The sequence below is a fragment of the Phaseolus vulgaris genome, chromosome 2 (genome assembly GCF_051622355.1).
Source record: "Phaseolus vulgaris cultivar YP4 chromosome 2, ASM5162235v1, whole genome shotgun sequence".
In the NCBI taxonomy this organism is placed as follows: domain Eukaryota; kingdom Viridiplantae; phylum Streptophyta; class Magnoliopsida; order Fabales; family Fabaceae; genus Phaseolus; species Phaseolus vulgaris.
The window spans coordinates 45237907-45253844 of NC_143499.1; the positions used below are offsets into that span (position 1 = coordinate 45237907).

At 32.5% G+C, this 15938-nt stretch overlaps 2 protein-coding genes across 6 annotated transcripts; one reads left to right on the forward strand and one right to left on the reverse strand.

Annotated features, from left to right (window-relative positions):
- The first annotated feature begins 1444 nt into the window (after positions 1-1444).
- On the forward strand, positions 1445-10185 carry LOC137812536 (uncharacterized). 5 transcript variants are annotated; one of them, XM_068614583.2, is made up of 11 exons: positions 1445-1513; positions 4982-5136; positions 5350-5522; positions 6623-7041; positions 7151-7229; positions 7565-7911; positions 8103-8542; positions 8660-8825; positions 8901-9062; positions 9164-9252; positions 9824-10185. In XM_068614583.2, the coding sequence occupies exons 2-11, from the start codon at positions 5024-5026 to the stop codon at positions 9969-9971; spliced, it is 2136 nt and encodes a 711-aa protein (XP_068470684.1). In that variant the 5' UTR covers positions 1445-1513; positions 4982-5023; the 3' UTR covers positions 9972-10185. The 5 variants fall into 5 exon arrangements, with proteins under 5 accessions (XP_068470684.1, XP_068470683.1, XP_068470687.1 ...); XM_068614582.2 differs by lacking the exon at positions 1445-1513 and adding an exon at positions 3717-3887; XM_068614586.2 differs by lacking the exon at positions 1445-1513 and adding an exon at positions 3717-3882.
- Positions 10186-11484: 1299 nt separating this feature from the next.
- LOC137812537 (GroES-like zinc-binding alcohol dehydrogenase family protein) lies at positions 11485-15349 on the reverse strand. Its single transcript, XM_068614589.2, has 8 exons — positions 14856-15349; positions 14351-14486; positions 14144-14213; positions 13970-14063; positions 13299-13512; positions 12735-12876; positions 12234-12404; positions 11485-11981 (listed from the first exon to the last, which is right to left on the reverse strand). Exons 1-8 carry the CDS (start codon positions 15133-15135, stop codon positions 11790-11792), a joined length of 1299 nt encoding a protein of 432 aa, XP_068470690.1. The 5' UTR covers positions 15136-15349; the 3' UTR covers positions 11485-11789.
- Positions 15350-15938: the final 589 nt, after the last annotated feature.

Below are 15938 nucleotides of genomic sequence, written 5' to 3' on the forward strand. Positions count from 1 at the left end.
TAGGATATAAAAAATTATATTAATACGTTATCAAAGTGAAACTCTATCAAAATACTAAAATGATAAACAAGATTTATGTTCAACTAAGCATTACATTATCGATGTGAGAGTTGAACAAATATTGAATAAAAAAGCCTAAAAGTTTTGATTTTGATTTGCAAAATATAAAAACATTACATTAATACATTATCAATGCGAGACTCTATCAAAATACTCAAATGATATAAAATTAAAATTATCAATGTGAGAGTAGACTTTATTGAAATACATCTATGTTCTTTATTAAACCCATTTAGATTCAATGAAAGCTTAAAAAATGTTAAACATTGCAAAGAAAAAAACAAAAAAGTCTTAGAATTTGTTATATTGTCAAGTGAAACTTCAATTCAATTTTAAAGTTTACTAAATAATTGATACTTATTTGATATTCATCTCTCACTTTTAATCAATAGAATTACATATATAATCATACATGATAAAAGTATATCTAATAAATCAGATATAATTTAGAATATCCATTTAATATCATAGGTGAAAATATCTCCAATTCGTCAGAACAAATTAGAATATAAAGATATACTTTGATATATATGTCTAGCTAGTAATTATGAAATATAATCATGTCGAAGTTATTTTAAAAGATATTGATAATTTTATAAAAAAAAATAAAAAATACAAGAATGATGTTTCATCTCCAAAAGTCCATAATAATTTTAAATTAGATCCTAAATATTAATATTTTTTAAAAAATAAAGTAATTTTTATCTTTTATATTAATCTTTATTTCAAGTACGTTCTTCTATGTTATCAAAATGCAAATTTAGTCTATATATACACAAACTAAATTGCACGTTAATAATAAAAAGATGTCGATATCTACTCGAAATGGAATAAATGTGAAAAAAAAAGATTATGTTTTACTTTATTAATACTTACATGCAACACTTAGAAAAACTACATATATAATTATAATAATTAAACATGCTACTTTTCTCCTATTTTTGTTTCTAGTAATTATTCCACCAGAGAAAACATCATACATTTCCTAATTTTGTACCTATTTTTACTCCTCATGGATTTTATAAGTCATTAACCATTAATAAATATGCAAAATTCATCATTTTCATAATGTAATAGTTTTTTAGTTGGGAAACTTTTCCATTATAGATACATTAATGACTCCGATTTACAAAACGTTAGTTCCAAGGTTTTTTTTTATCACTTTAAAGTTTGAAAAAATATATAGAATTTATGTTTTATATAAACCAAAAATGATTTTTATATTGATGAAGTTAAACCCAAGATAAAATATTTAATTTTGATATCAACCCTTTTCACACTACCTTCACTTTTAGTTCTCACTTATTTGTCCCATACTGGACAATTTACTACTAAGTCATCTTTCCTCCATGAATATAAGAATTCAACCATCAGCCAAAAAACTCATCAAAAAAAGACATATTAACTTTTTCTCTCTCTTGGAGACCGAAACCATTGTCATGTTTTTATTGAAGTAAGTTCATCTATCTTGTCTTTTTATTTCTCTTTATGCTTTTTAATTGTTTTTATTTTCTTTTTTTTAATGCGCTTTATTGTTTTTTTTATTGTTGTTGTTCTTTTTTTATATTTTAAAGCTTTGGCTTACAATTTTTGTCTAAGTTTTCTTTACGAACGTCTTCAAGTATTTTCTATTCAATGCTCTAGCTTTTGGATATGACTTCTTGTTACAAAATTATTCTCATGAGTTTACTTTGACATTTTCAAAACTTCATTAAACATCTTTATTACTTAAGTTATTCAATTGAGAATGTTATGATTGTTTCTGTGTTTGTGGGTACGATTTCGAATCAACCATATATTGTAGAATCAATTTGTCTTCCTTCTCAAACCGCCTAATTAGTTTACGGAAAGATAATTATAAAACATTTGGTTTTCCTAACCACAAATGGGAACAATTTGCATGCGCTTTTTTCCTATTTTGAATTGCTTAGACTCTTGTTGGAATCATTTTAATCTTTCTTTAAATATTTTGGGATTAAAATTAACCACAACAATTTAGTCTCCCCTAATTCAAAAACATTTACTTGATATATCTAATTATAAGAAAATTCATTAGAGAAGATGTTTACCTTAATTACCCCCAAAACTAAATCAATTTATCAAATTAATCAAAATGGAAATCTCATTGAATGAACAAAAATATTCACTTCACTTGTCTGGAAGCAAGCAAACTTATATGGAAGTCTCGTAACAAATTGTTATATCAAAGTAATATCTTTTCATTTTTACAACTTTTTTTTTCATTTCTACAATTTTTTTATCAGTAAATAAAGAATTAATAAATAAAAGTATTTCAAAATACTTCAATCCTTATCACAAACCACCTGTTTATCCATACCAAAACTTCAAGTAGATTGTTTTTTTTTCTAATAATGTTATCAAAACACACACATATATATATATAGTGCATAAGTTAATACAATATCACCAAGTTATAAACTAACTATTACATTATGTAGATTATCATATAATATCCCAATATATTATATCATAGCATTACCTTTTACAAAATCTTTCAATTTTATTTAGTTAAAATTGTTTTTTTTTTTGCATTTTATGTTGTTGTGTGTCTCCTTATCTTTCTTTTCGCTTCTTTTTTTTCTTTTTTCGTTTTTCAGCATTTGTGTAACTACTTCCTGCCTTTGTCTATTGATGTGTTTTTTTATTAGTGTAATATTGTTAGCCTATAACATTATGTCCCTAAATTTCAAGAGAAAAAACTTAATTATATCTTTCTCCATCTCACTCCACCAATACGATTGCTTGGAATACATTTTAGTTTCGTCATGATGAGGTGTTTGGGTAAAATGTTTTGTTATATACCAACCAGCTATGAGTGAGATGAGTACGAACAATAAAATATTTAACACAAATGGTAATAAAAAAAAGCAAGTAACAACAATATTGTGAACTGAACTTTTAATTAACTACTGCATAACTACATATTTATGATCTCCCCTTGTTATAATGATATGTGGATTATGAAGATGGCTAAGGTTTAAATCCTTCCATGGTCCTTCTTTGATAATCTCACTCAATTCAACACAAACTCTAATCCTAATTCTCTATTCTTCTCACACCCACCAAGATTAATTCGAGCATTAATATTGAAGTTCATAGTTGCTAAATTATGCTTGGTCTACTGTCTTTATATATAAAAAGGAATACAATCTTTTTGTATAGCTTATATTTTTGAAACAGTATGATTTTTTTTTTTAAATTTAATTTATATACATGTATATTGTGTTTTTTTTTCTATCACATCATCTATTAATTAGTATAATGTTGTGGTATAGTGAATTCGTATTAGAAATGTGCACAAATATTTTATTCTATCAATACAAATAAATTAACTTCATTTCCATCTGTATTTTTGTAATATCTTTTAAATTGCTGAATTATATTTTGAATATTTAATTGAAATATTTAACACGCGTAGTGCGTTCAGTTAATGGGTGACTGTGAAAAATAAAAGGATGTTAAAACAAGAAAGTGTTGGTTGAAAACTCAGAAATTTGAACGGTAAGATGCAGCGAGAATAAACACGTGTTGGAGAGTAGGGCCACAATATTAAAGTAGGAAGAAGACGCAATTGGAAATTTGGCATATAAATATTATTAAAAAGCAAATGGTAAAATAAAAATGAAAATAAAAAAGGGTGTTTTTCCCACACACAAGGAGAGGAGAGCGAGAAAAAGAAAAGGTGAGAAACTTCTTGGCTCGCAATTCCGAATATACAAAACGAAGACAGAAACATCGCAAGCACAAACACAAACACAACTGCCTCCGCTCTCCCTTCAAACGTTCACCAAGTTCCTCACTGTCAGGTCCCCTCTCTCTCTCTCTCTCTCTCTCCCATTCCCTCTCTTCCATTCCACACACACTCTCTCTCTCTCTCTTCCACTCTGCAACTTTGTTTCGTTCGTTTATTTAATTAATTTTTTTTTCAACTGTAATTACCTATTTTCTGGTTGTGGCGGGAACTGGGGTTGTTCGCCGATTCTAAATTTTCCTTTCGTTTCGGTTCCGGAGTTTCTTCTGAATGCGCTCTGTCGCCTTTCTTTCGTTTGCGCTTTGCGTTTTGGACATTCCGTGCCCCGTTTTGTTGCGGCGTTTACGTGTTTTTGCTACACTGGAGTTTACGCCTTTTGAGATCCCTATTGTGGACGCATTTTAGGGTTTTCTTCTATTGGGGTTTCTTCATGGGACTCTGTAATGCTTTGCGCTTTGGTTTTCAATGTAGGGCCTTACGCTGCGTGCATTTATTGGAAACTATGAATGTGTGTGATTGTCTTCTCCCATTTCTGCTTCTTGGGTTTTCGAACACCAGTGTTGGGTTTTGTGTTAGTTTTTTTTTCTTGTTGCATTGGTTTTTAGACTTGGTTTTGGTGATGATATTTTTCTATTCTGTCGCACAGATTGTTGTGGATTGATTTTCTTGCTAGTCATAGATTTTGATATTTGGGATTTTCTTATTAGGGTTCTTGCTTTTGAGAAGTTACTAGGACGACTGAGCTTGAACAACATGAGATTGTGATACAGTTGAGAGTGTGTTTCGGTGAGGAAAGAGTATCTTCTTGTTTTGGGTTAGACTGCGCTTACGTGTTTTATTTCTTTAGTTTGTAAGCTGCTCGTGATTGATGAAGGAGACCAAATAAAAAACAATTAAGGCATTTTTTCTCCATTCCTTTGCATTTCCTGATCAAAATTCGTAGACAATATGATATTCTAAAAGTGATTCAAAGTTCAGACTGTCAGAATAAATGTAGTTCCGAGGTAGATTATTCCAGTGGCTTCTGTATTGCTATTGCTCATTGTTTGTTCGGTAACTGTTGAGATTCTTCTATTTTTTTGCCCCCCCAAATTAATTGAACTGCTAAGATCATACCATTGACTGGGTTCTGTTCTGTAAAAATCTCAGTGTAAGTTGCGGGTCTCCTAGAAGAATTGAGGTTCTTCCCCAATGCCTCTTTTAAGGAGAAAGCCTTTTTCCTTGGCTGAGCCCCCCGAGGAATTGAAGCCAGACGAGCCTGTTTACCAAATTCGATTTACAAAAGAAATCTTTCGAGATTATCCGTATCCTATATCTTCTTCTATTGCTCTTGTTTTACTTTTGGCAGCATTGCTTTTTATCTGTCTTTAACTTGAAAATGGTTAAAAAATATTGATTAAGTTGTCCTTTTTTAGCATCTTAGGCTAGTTGTTGCGTAGTTAATCAATAATATGTCTCTGGCATCCCATACATGGTCACGGCAATGAGAGGGATAGTGATTCCTTAACATATAGCAGTGATTATTTGAAGCGATTGAATCTATACCGTCAGAGGCTTTGGATGTGTAAAGTCACTGGAAAAACGGGCTTGACTTATGAAGAGGCTATGGTGTCTGAACAGCATGCTACCGAGAAAGTTCAACAGTTTCCTAAGGAATTAATGACCACTGCTTTAGGGATTATTCAATACAGTAAGAATGCTCTCTTTCAGTTCTATTATGAAGAAATATATGTTGATATAATGATGCATACCTTATTTACTTTATGCATATATTTTTCTGTTCTGCATGAATTATTCTAATGTTGGCTGCAATTCTAATCCCTCCCGTATCTGCTGACTTTGTACTAAGGCTTGGAGGTTATGTAGAGGGTTAAGATACAGTATAGAAATGGGTTCCTATTTTGTCTGGACGGGTAGTTTTCAAGCGTCTAATGAAAGGGTTGATACTAAGCTTCCCATTTTTATTCAGAATGGTATCATATAAATTATCAACTTCTGTTTCAGTATGTGATGCCTCCAATATCATGGCCTGAGTCTTGTGTTTCCTAACCTTTGTGGACTAGATTGAATACTTGGCTTTGACAAGCAAGTTAATATTTTATTGCATTATAAATTACTATGTAGCTGGTTTAACACGTGTACTTCTTTGTTAAGACTTTAAGCCATTCACGTGTACCCATAAGGTTAATCTCTGTAATGTTTACATGTCATCTTTTTATTGACGTAGAGACAATTGGAGTTTCAATTTTGATATATCCTTTTATACAGACTTCTTCATTTGTGCGTTATAGAAGGTACTAACTTTTAATCACATAATGCTGTACAGAAAATCAAAGTGTGGTCTAGGTTTATCTTATTAGATGAATATAAGGACTTTTGTTTTTTTCTAGATAGGTCCTTGGCGCAGTGAGCATAGATATTTTGTTTATTCTTCTTGTATCTGAGGTATATCATATATTTTTTCTCATTATATTATACTTTTGACTATTCAAGTTATAATGTTTCCAGTACTTGCAGCGATCAAATTGAAGTTCAAAGCAGTAACGCATGTCTGGAGTTGAAGACTCCTTTAACTTGTGTTCTGTGAACAATTATGTAAAATAGTAAAAGATACGTTTCTAAGAATTTAGAAACTCAACTACAAAAGCCATACATGTTTAAGAGTTGCCACATAAAATATTAGAGACATGCCAGCTGTTGATTCTAGTTTGATTACAATGCTTTTCATCCAAAATGTTGGAATACTTTTCACTTTGTACTGGACTGATTAATGATCTTTTTGTTTTGCAGGCATGCTCCCTTTGAAGGATCTTGCTGATTCTATTGGTGAACAGTTGCAGAAACGTTTGTTTGTCGGTGCTGAACTACATGGGAAAAAGGATGATGGAGTACATCCATGCAGAATATTAAAAGTAATTCCAAAAGGAGTCAACACATTCTGTTACGAGGTAGCTTGGCTTGACAAAAACAAAAATATAACTCAACAAGCTGAACTCTGCGCAGAAGATTTGGTGCATAAGAAGCCGCTTTTTAGTAGAAATATTTTGAAGTCTTTTATTCGGGAGTCTACATACCGGAATGCCCCTTGGGTTTTACATGATGAACTAGCAAAAAATCATGGAATTTCAATTGATATTCCTGAAGAATTAAGAAGAAGGGTTTTTTACAGAGATGGGCTTTTAATTTGCTCCAAGAAAAGGAAAAATGAGGTAGACAGAATAAGGGAAATATGGAAGTTTCTGCTTGGTTTTTTTTTTCTACTTTATTTTGTTAATGAATTTCATTGCATCATATCTTTCCTAAATTTATCATTTTTAGGAATCACTGGAAGACACTGATAACGGTAAAAGGAAGAAGTCTGATGGGGCACAAGTCGATGATTCATGCGAAGAGAAAGGTAGAGTTGTAGCCATTTGTTCCCTAATACAATGCTTTTCATAAGGCATAGAGTTTTGGAATTCAAATTTTCCACCAGCTCCTCTTTGTTTCTATTTTGTTGGAATTGGGTGGTGTGGAGACTGCAGATGTACCTTTTCTTGTTTTAGCTATGTACTATGGAGAAAACATTTTCTCTTAATTGTTTGGAAACTACAATGGCGTGATATTTTTTCCCCTGTACTTCATATAGGTATCATCATACATAATATCTCTTTTAACAAAAAAACAATGACATCCCTTTCCCCTGTGATTTAATTTTATCGAAAAGGATTTTGACACCATAAACTTTTTCAGGAAATGCTCGACCCAAGAATGAAGCTATCAAATACCCCATTGATGATCTATTGGTGAAGCCTGGTCCAGGTGATCCTGCTTTTACTGATCGTCCTTCTCTGTCAAAAGACTTCAACATTCCAATGAGTTGTGTTGGGGACCTCTTAATGGTTTGGGATTTGCTTAACTCCTTTGGGAGACTGTTGCACCTGTTGCCCTACTCTCTAGAAGATTTTGAAAATGCAATCTGTCATAAGGATAGCAATGTGGTTCTCCTTGTGGAATCTCATGCAGCACTTTTTCGATTTCTCATCAAAGATGACGATGAATACTCTTCGGCTGTGAAGAGCCGAAAATTGAAATCTAAGGTTATCATCTGACTTGCATTTATCTTTTTCTAGTATTAGTATCAGTAATAGATAATCATCCATATTTTGTGAGATCGCTTTACCATGTTGAATATTTCTTCTTCCTATGTCTGGTATCTTTTGTGACTTGGTTAATGCTTTTCTCATCATTGTTTTTAATGTGACAATATCTCATTCGCGTTTATTTTCAGATTACAGTGAATAATTGGACAGAATATTTATGCTATTTCCTAGAGGTGATCAATATTCCTGAACTGCGACACCATGAAGCAACTATAAAACGGGGACATTATGGCCTTGTAGATGTGAGTGCTAAATTAGAAATCTTAAGCGAATTGGTCAATCAAGCCCTTGAAACCGCAGTTTTCAGGGAAAAGTTAGATGAGATTATTGAACAGCGGCAGGCACTTGGGGCCTCTAGAAGGGGAGAAGCATTGGAAAGTGGTAGGAGGAGAAGAGAAGAAAAAGAGCGGTTGAAAGCTGAGTCAGAAAGCAATGGATTTGTAGATGGGCTTCTGAATGGTGCAAAAGTCCCAAGGAACAATAATCATGGTATACAAAATGGAGACATGGGTGAGAAAAGTCTTGTAGGGATAGAACCATCTGAGCAAAACAGTCAATTGGATAGAAGGTTAGATTTTGTCTTGTGTGCTGTTTCTGCCTGCCAATATATATATTTATAGAATATCTTCCTTCAATTTGGTGGTTATCACATTTCACTTTATTTCCTTTCAAACCTACTTTGTAGTGAGATCACGCCTCAAAATCCTGCTTCAAAAAAGACACCTAAGCAGCTAAATTCAGAGCTGAAAGAACCAACCAAAAATGGAAAAGAATTATCCAGAAAGGAATCACCAAAACAGTCGAAGGCTGATAAGGAGGATCCATCAGAGAAGAATAGTGAAGAGCAGAGGGTGCTGCCTATCTCCCTGTTTAGATTGTTATCTGTTCTTTAAATTGATGTTTTATTGACGTTGCCTATTGCACAGAAAGAATATTTCGAGAGGGAGATGGAGAAACGATTTATTCGTAGAAGTCCATTAGGTAAAGACAGAGATTACAATAGGTATTGGTGGTTCCGTCGAGATGGGAGGATATTTGTTGAAAGCTGCGACTCCAAGGAATGGGGATACTACAGCAGTAAGGAAGAGGTGCTAGATGATAATAGTCTTCTTTATTCCCTTGTTATTTTATTTTGTTCACATTTTTCTTTTCTAATTCTCTGTTTCTGTTGGCGTGCTTGCTTGAATAGATCGATGCATTGATGAGTTCACTGAATTGCAAGGGTGAGCGGGAAAGAGCACTGCGAAAGCAACTAAAAAAATATTATACTAAAATATGGTGAGTTAGATTTGTTTTTCAATGTATGAAATACCTATATAGCTTTTCCCCTTGTTTTCTATTTTCAATGTATGAATACCTAGATAGCTTTTTCCCTTGTTTTCTATTTGCACACTAAGTTATATCCTGATGCATACTTTACAGCAGAAGCCTTGGTTTTTAGACTTGTCCAATATGCACATATACTCCTAAGGCCACTTGTACTGTTAGCTGATAAAAAATGGAGGAATAAATCAGAAATTTGCTGTTGCATGTGTGGTTTTAGATTGATACCAAGTTGGGCCAATCAATATATTCTGGATCAAGTGAAATGTGGTATACTCTAATTTATTATGAATGTGAACTGTGATAGAATAGATAATACGATTTACATCAATGGTTATTATTTAGTTTTTACCAAAAAGATTGCGATTCTCTATTTTTCTTGGGATTTAAATTTACTATAATAGTTCTAATTTGTTCTAGTTTATCAAACAGACATTGGAGTTATATAGGTTAAGAAGATTGAAAGCTGCTCCTTGTTAACTTCATTGACTTTTGACATTCATTCCTTTTATTTGTATGTGTACAGCTCAGAACTCCATAAAAGGTCAAAGGATTTGATGCACAGGATTACAGATGAATCTGTGCTTCGAAGGTCTACTCGTGTTAGAGCTCCACCTAGGCAGAACCCTGCCAATGCTTTCCTCAGATATGGTAACAAGTGGAAAGAAGAATAGGGGGGGCGGTGCGAGGAGCAAATACAGTAAAACTTAATACTTTAAAAGGAGCTAGTGTGATTCATTGCGTTGACAGTAGTAGGGACTAAGTAGTTTCCGATCCATTTTTGGATGATGGACAAGCATGTGTATCTATGCTTGTTTCAGAAATTTTGTACATTTTATTCGATTCTTCAATAATAACTGAAACAGGTACAAGACAAGTTTTTTTTAACTCTGTTTTGCTGATAACATATGGTAGCAAGGAAATTATTTCACAAGCAATCCGGATCTGCCAAATGTGTCTCCACTTGGACTGAATATCAGTTTAAGCAGATGCAGCTATTACCTGAAGCCTATAACATTAGCTGGACTATACAAATTTACTTAGAAAGGTGCTTTCATCCTCATTTTTAATTTGTATAAAATGCTTTAATTTTTTTTTATTTAAGAGGGTGGTTTTGAAATAATAATTTTAAATATTTTTTATTTGTTTTGAAAATATAAAATATTCTATTTATTCTTTTAGTATTTATTTTGAAAATAGTGGCTTGTTTTTATATTGATTGGGAATATCATTGATTTTTAAAATTAGATTATATTTTATTAATATTTTCTAACTGGAAAAGGTTTTTTTTAGCGTTATGTAGAGGACTCACATGCAAATTGAACTTTGAGACACTAGTGTGCTTTTATCATTGTGTCGTATATTATACTTTTGTTTAAATTCTCATCTTTCATTTCTTGTGTTTAACATTAATTTTTATGACAATGATAATTATTATGATGTATTGTTTATCTTCTATGACAATGAAATTCTTTGATATTTGCTTATTTTTATTAAAAAACCAAAACCAATATAGCGACTACTAGTATATTGATTTTGATAAAATAAAATTTTGAATATCAATAGGATTTTTCAATAAAAAATATTTTTTTCCTTAGATATGGTCTACCAATATCTTTAAGGTTTCAGTTTAAACTAATCTGGCTCTACAGAAGATGCAAGTAAAAGTTGACCAAGCTTCTTTCCAAAAAAATTTGAACTCGAACAATGCTTGCATTTCAATTTGAATCGAATCCATTCTGCAAAATAGATGTTTAAATTGATTTTCCAGGAAATGAATGTTTTTAGATGTTTTTATCCCAAATAGAAGTTTGCTTTAAAACATAATATACATTTTTCAACAAAGTAAAAACTCCATTTAATAAATTTAAGTTTCACTTTAATAAAAAGCAATTCTCGTAGTTCCTATAACAAAACTAAATACACTCGTAAGTCGTGATTGATTGAGGAAAGAGGAAGAAAGATGAAAAGATTGTGTTTGATGGGAATAGAAGAGAAAATAAATAATTTTCGAAAAGTAGTTAAATTTCGTTACTTTTACTAATCTCTCCAACCTTCTTTTTTCTCCAAAGAAAAAGAAATAATGGTAACCTCAAAATTTTGAAGGACAATAACAAACTTCCTAGACAATAGCCGCTAACATAAACTGCTAATAAATAGAGTCCTAAAAATCTTGGTCAAACAAGAGGCAATAGAAAACTGATGCGCCATTGCTTATACATACGTTCAACACATTTTTATTACACGCCAATAATGAGCATTCAGATACCATTATTCTTTGACCTGGGATGACACATGAGTTAGAAGCAGAGCAATGGACAAAAGAAAAGAAAACTCGTTTTTATTTGAACACGTCCCTGCAATGACACATAAAAAGACATTTCTCCATTTGTGTTCTCAGGGCACCAACACCTTGCAACTCCAACATGTACTCTTCTCGGTTGTGAGACGCAGAGCTGATGCTGCAGATAAGCACTGCTGAGAACATAGACTTACATTATCTCGATCACAGCTCGGCCAATAATTTTTCCTTCATTGAGATCTTGGAATGCTTTGTCTGCCTCCTCAAAAGTGTATGTTCTAGAAACAGCATGGTCAAGATTGAAGATACCTGTTTCTGCCAATCTAATTAGCTTTGGAAGATCTTGCCTCGCCCTGCCTCCATACGAGCCAATAACTTGTATCTGGTCAAATACAGAATTAATATGTTTAGATGAAAGGAGAATACAACCTTTAACATTGCAGAAAACAAAAGGGTTTGGTTAACAAAAGGGTTTGCATCATTGGCTCACTGCATCCTCCTCTCATCGCTGACAGAACAAATATTAACATGTTATAATCATAATGAACCATTCATTCTAAATAGAGGCAGTGGTTAATGTTAATGTGGGAGTACTGGTAACATAAACAGTAAAGTATATATACAGAGAACACACCTTTCTGCGAACAAGCCGATTTATATCCACCTCTCCTAAAGAACCAGCTTGTGCCAGTCCAATCATTACGGCTTTTCCACCATCCTTCACACTTAGTGTGCACTGAGCAAATGTCTGTGTTTTCCCCAAGGCTTCCACAGCAACATCAACACCCTTTCCACCAGTAATTTCCTGTGTGATTTATCGCAAACAATTAAAGAGGGGTATCTTCAAGTGATCAAATGATGCCATTATCATGATGGTTTGAGCAGATAACATGTCAGGATCCAATAGATAGAACATGCTTGTGGGTGTGAAAAGGTGATACGGCAGACTACACTAGCCATTAGGTATGTCAAGGTTAATATAAACACGAAATAAATGAGCTTATTTTCTTTTTAAATTTTATTGGCGCAGCAATTACTCAAAGGGCTATAGACGTTATCTAAGAAATCTTGTGATTCAAGGTAGATACATATAGGGAAAATGTAAACAACGTGGCAAAAGAGAAATGCATATTACATATATCTTTTCAATGGGATCTTCCTTTGCTGAATTTACAGTGTGAGTAGCACCAAATATCTTTGCTTTCTGAAGCTTTTCATCGTTAACATCCACAGCAATTATATCCGAAGCACCAAAGGCTCTAGCTATCTGTAAACAGCTGGAATGAGTGATAAAGTTAAAAGGGAAAACAATTTTGACACACGGCCAACATAGGAAATCTAAAAAATTCCGAAAATGAGTATCAACTTATCTAGTGACGGGAGGTGTTTACAATTTATACAAATCTTCTCAAATCTCAGGTTCTCAATAAAGGTATATTTTTCAGAACTAGTTTTCAACAATTCAAAGTAACTTAGGCCACATCCACATATTAATAATCAGATGTGAATAAAATGGTTATTACAAGTTCCAAGCACTTAGGCTTGACCATATTTAGCAGTGTTAAAATATACAGTACCACAAACAAGAATTATCTGCTTTTTCTTGTTGACCTAGATAATTTGAAGACAAATACAAAGTGCAGTAGGCGCAACGTGAAGATTTAACAGCATAAAAATATTTTGAAATTTGATTATTTACCTAGAGCCAACACCCCCAGTTCCAATAACAGCAACAGAATCACCAGGACGCACTTGAGCTGCATGAGCCATAGCACCGTAAGCAGTAAAAACAGCACATCCTAGAATAGCAGACTTTGGATATGGCAATGATTCTGGTAGTACAGACACTCCATTTGCTGGCACAACGCAGTATTCAGCAAGCCCTCCCATACTATACATGAATACTGGTTTTCCTATTATAAATTGTAAACTATGTTCAGTATTCCAATAATGAATGATTCTATAATTAGGGATAAATACACTTTAAGAATATATATATTTGCACAAGCTGAATATAAAATACCATAGTTGAGAAAAAAAATGGGCATTATGGCCACACATCCTCAGTAGGAAGTTATAATTCATTACAATTAACCTTGTGTAAACAAAAATATTGAGAGCTTGCACTTATTCCACGAAAAAGGAAGTTGACATGCTTCTGGATTAGTAGTATGTGTATGCTATCAAGTAGTAACAGGTGTCATGGTGGTGTTGCTTGAGTTGGATGATAAAAAAAACAAGACAGAGAAAGTCAAATTGCTAAACTTTTGAATAATATCATAATCACTACTGCAGTTGCTGCTCGTACAGCAGGGGGGAAATTATCAATTTCCATAGCTAGGCTTGAAATGATAGCTAAATGATACTAACCACTGTTTCGAAGAAAGAGTCTAGTTTCACCATCATAGAGGGTCCCTTTTGCCCGGTTATAGGCAAAGAAAGCTTCACATAGATCATCATGGCCCTGCATACCATTTGGAGACAACATCAAGGATGAACAAGGATTCATGTAATATTATAGAGTGGAGTACTAAACAATATTACCTTTGAACAGTAGGAGCAGTTGCCACAAGGCATGATGAAGGACCCAACAACTCGAGATCCAACTGGAAGCCTGAAACAAGGAGAAGCAAAATTGTCATTCCTTCTGGTAATTATCTAGATTCTAGAATGATTGTATTTTCATTGAGTAGAACATGGTCACGCGAATATGTAGCAGCAAAAGAGTTTCACATTTCCAATATCTTTCACCTTTCAATTGTTTTGCTGTCAGAGAGTGCTCCATGTTCAACAACCTCACCAGTAATCTCATGCCCCAGAACAGAAGGACTGGAAAAAGGAATTTCACCTTTCATAACATGCAGATCAGAGTGGCATACTCCACAGGCTACATCATAATAACCACACCAAAAGACAATTAGATCCAATAATAAGCAAACCATTCCCTAAACCACATCTCATTCTCTCCTTTGGCCTACAGAATTCCTCCACAGTGTTTTTCTTTTACTTTGAAAAAACCACTGAGAGTGGTTATTATCTAAAATCTGGTCTACTCTACAAGCAGCCTTCAATTTTTTCCACCCCCTTTCATTTCTCACTTGACATGTCTAATCATATCAATGTATAACAAAATTGAACGGGATGGATTTAAAAAAGACACATGACGGAGTTAGATAATGCTAAAAAATTGAATTTTGGGGAAGACCCTCGTTCTCATTAACGTTATGCATGCACGAGAATTGAAGGGTACCCTTACCCTTGGTCTTGATGAGAACTTCACCGGCCTTGGGGCGAGGCATGTTAAATTCTTCGATTGAAAGAGGCTTATTGGGTTCCCAAAACACAGCTCCGCGCATGTAAGATGGCAATCCACCACCACCACCACCACTCCCACCACCAACAGATTGACTATGAAAAGAAGAAACAGACGCCAAGAGAGGTTCTTGGATTGAGGAATGGCGAGACAACACAGACCAAGAAGATGCAAACTTGGAGTAGTGGGTGATGACGTTCCTACGAACCATGGCTAAGGCCATTTGTGAATTTCGGTAACAATTTGCTGCGATGGAACACGACAACCTGCGTGAATTGATTGAGTTGAATGATCATTACTGAAATGTACAACTTAAATACTAAATCAAAACAACGACGCGAAACACATCCAAACTTGACATGTCATCGTAATTTAGCTAAACTTCGACAGCAACTTGCAACAATTTTTATATTCCATTATGAGGATGTTTGTTTGTTTTTTCATATGATGCTCTAAACAACTATTAGTAATGTGTTTGGATTGGGAAATGGTGGTTAGTTTTTTTTTCTTTCTAAATTATGAAATGTTATTTTATAATTTTATTTTATTTATTAAATTTTTTTAATAATGAAATGAGTTATTTTTTATTTAAAAATAAATAATTTTGACATATTTAATAGATTTAAAAAATAAAATAAAATATATATTAAATATAAATATATATAATTTAAAAATTATAATTAGAAAAAAATTATTCAACAAATTAAATAAAAATAAAACTTCAAATAATTTCTTAAAATATTAAATATATATTATAAAATTAGAAAATAAATCAAATTTTATATAAATAAAAGATAATATTTTTTATTACTAAAAACCTATAATAATAAATAAAAATACTAAAAAATATATAACGTAATTAATAATATAAAATAATTTCATAAAAAACTATTATTAAATAAATTACTAACTCATAAACATAATAATTATAAAAATATATATCAATATAAACACATTATCAAATTAAATAAAAAGATAACTTATAATAATTTCTTAAAATATTAAATATATACTATAAAATTAGAA

Bases quoted from the DNA above. Each gene is read 5' to 3' on its own strand.
- LOC137812536 (XM_068614583.2), top strand. From the start codon at position 5,024: ATGCCTCTTTTAAGGAGAAAGCCTTTTTCCTTGGCTGAGCCCCCCGAG. The intron at 7,230-7,564 runs GTAGAGTTGTAG...AAACTTTTTCAG, and splicing joins TGATTCATGCGAAGAGAAAG to GAAATGCTCGACCCAAGAAT. The intron at 7,912-8,102 runs GTTATCATCTGA...GTTTATTTTCAG, and splicing joins GCCGAAAATTGAAATCTAAG to ATTACAGTGAATAATTGGAC.
- LOC137812537 (XM_068614589.2), bottom strand. From the start codon at position 15,135: ATGGCCTTAGCCATGGTTCGTAGGAACGTCATCACCCACTACTCCAAG. The intron at 14,214-14,350 runs GTGAAAGATATT...TCCTTGTTTCAG, and splicing joins GACAGCAAAACAATTGAAAG to GCTTCCAGTTGGATCTCGAG. The intron at 12,877-13,298 runs GTAAATAATCAA...CACTCATTCCAG, and splicing joins ACTGGGGGTGTTGGCTCTAG to CTGTTTACAGATAGCTAGAG.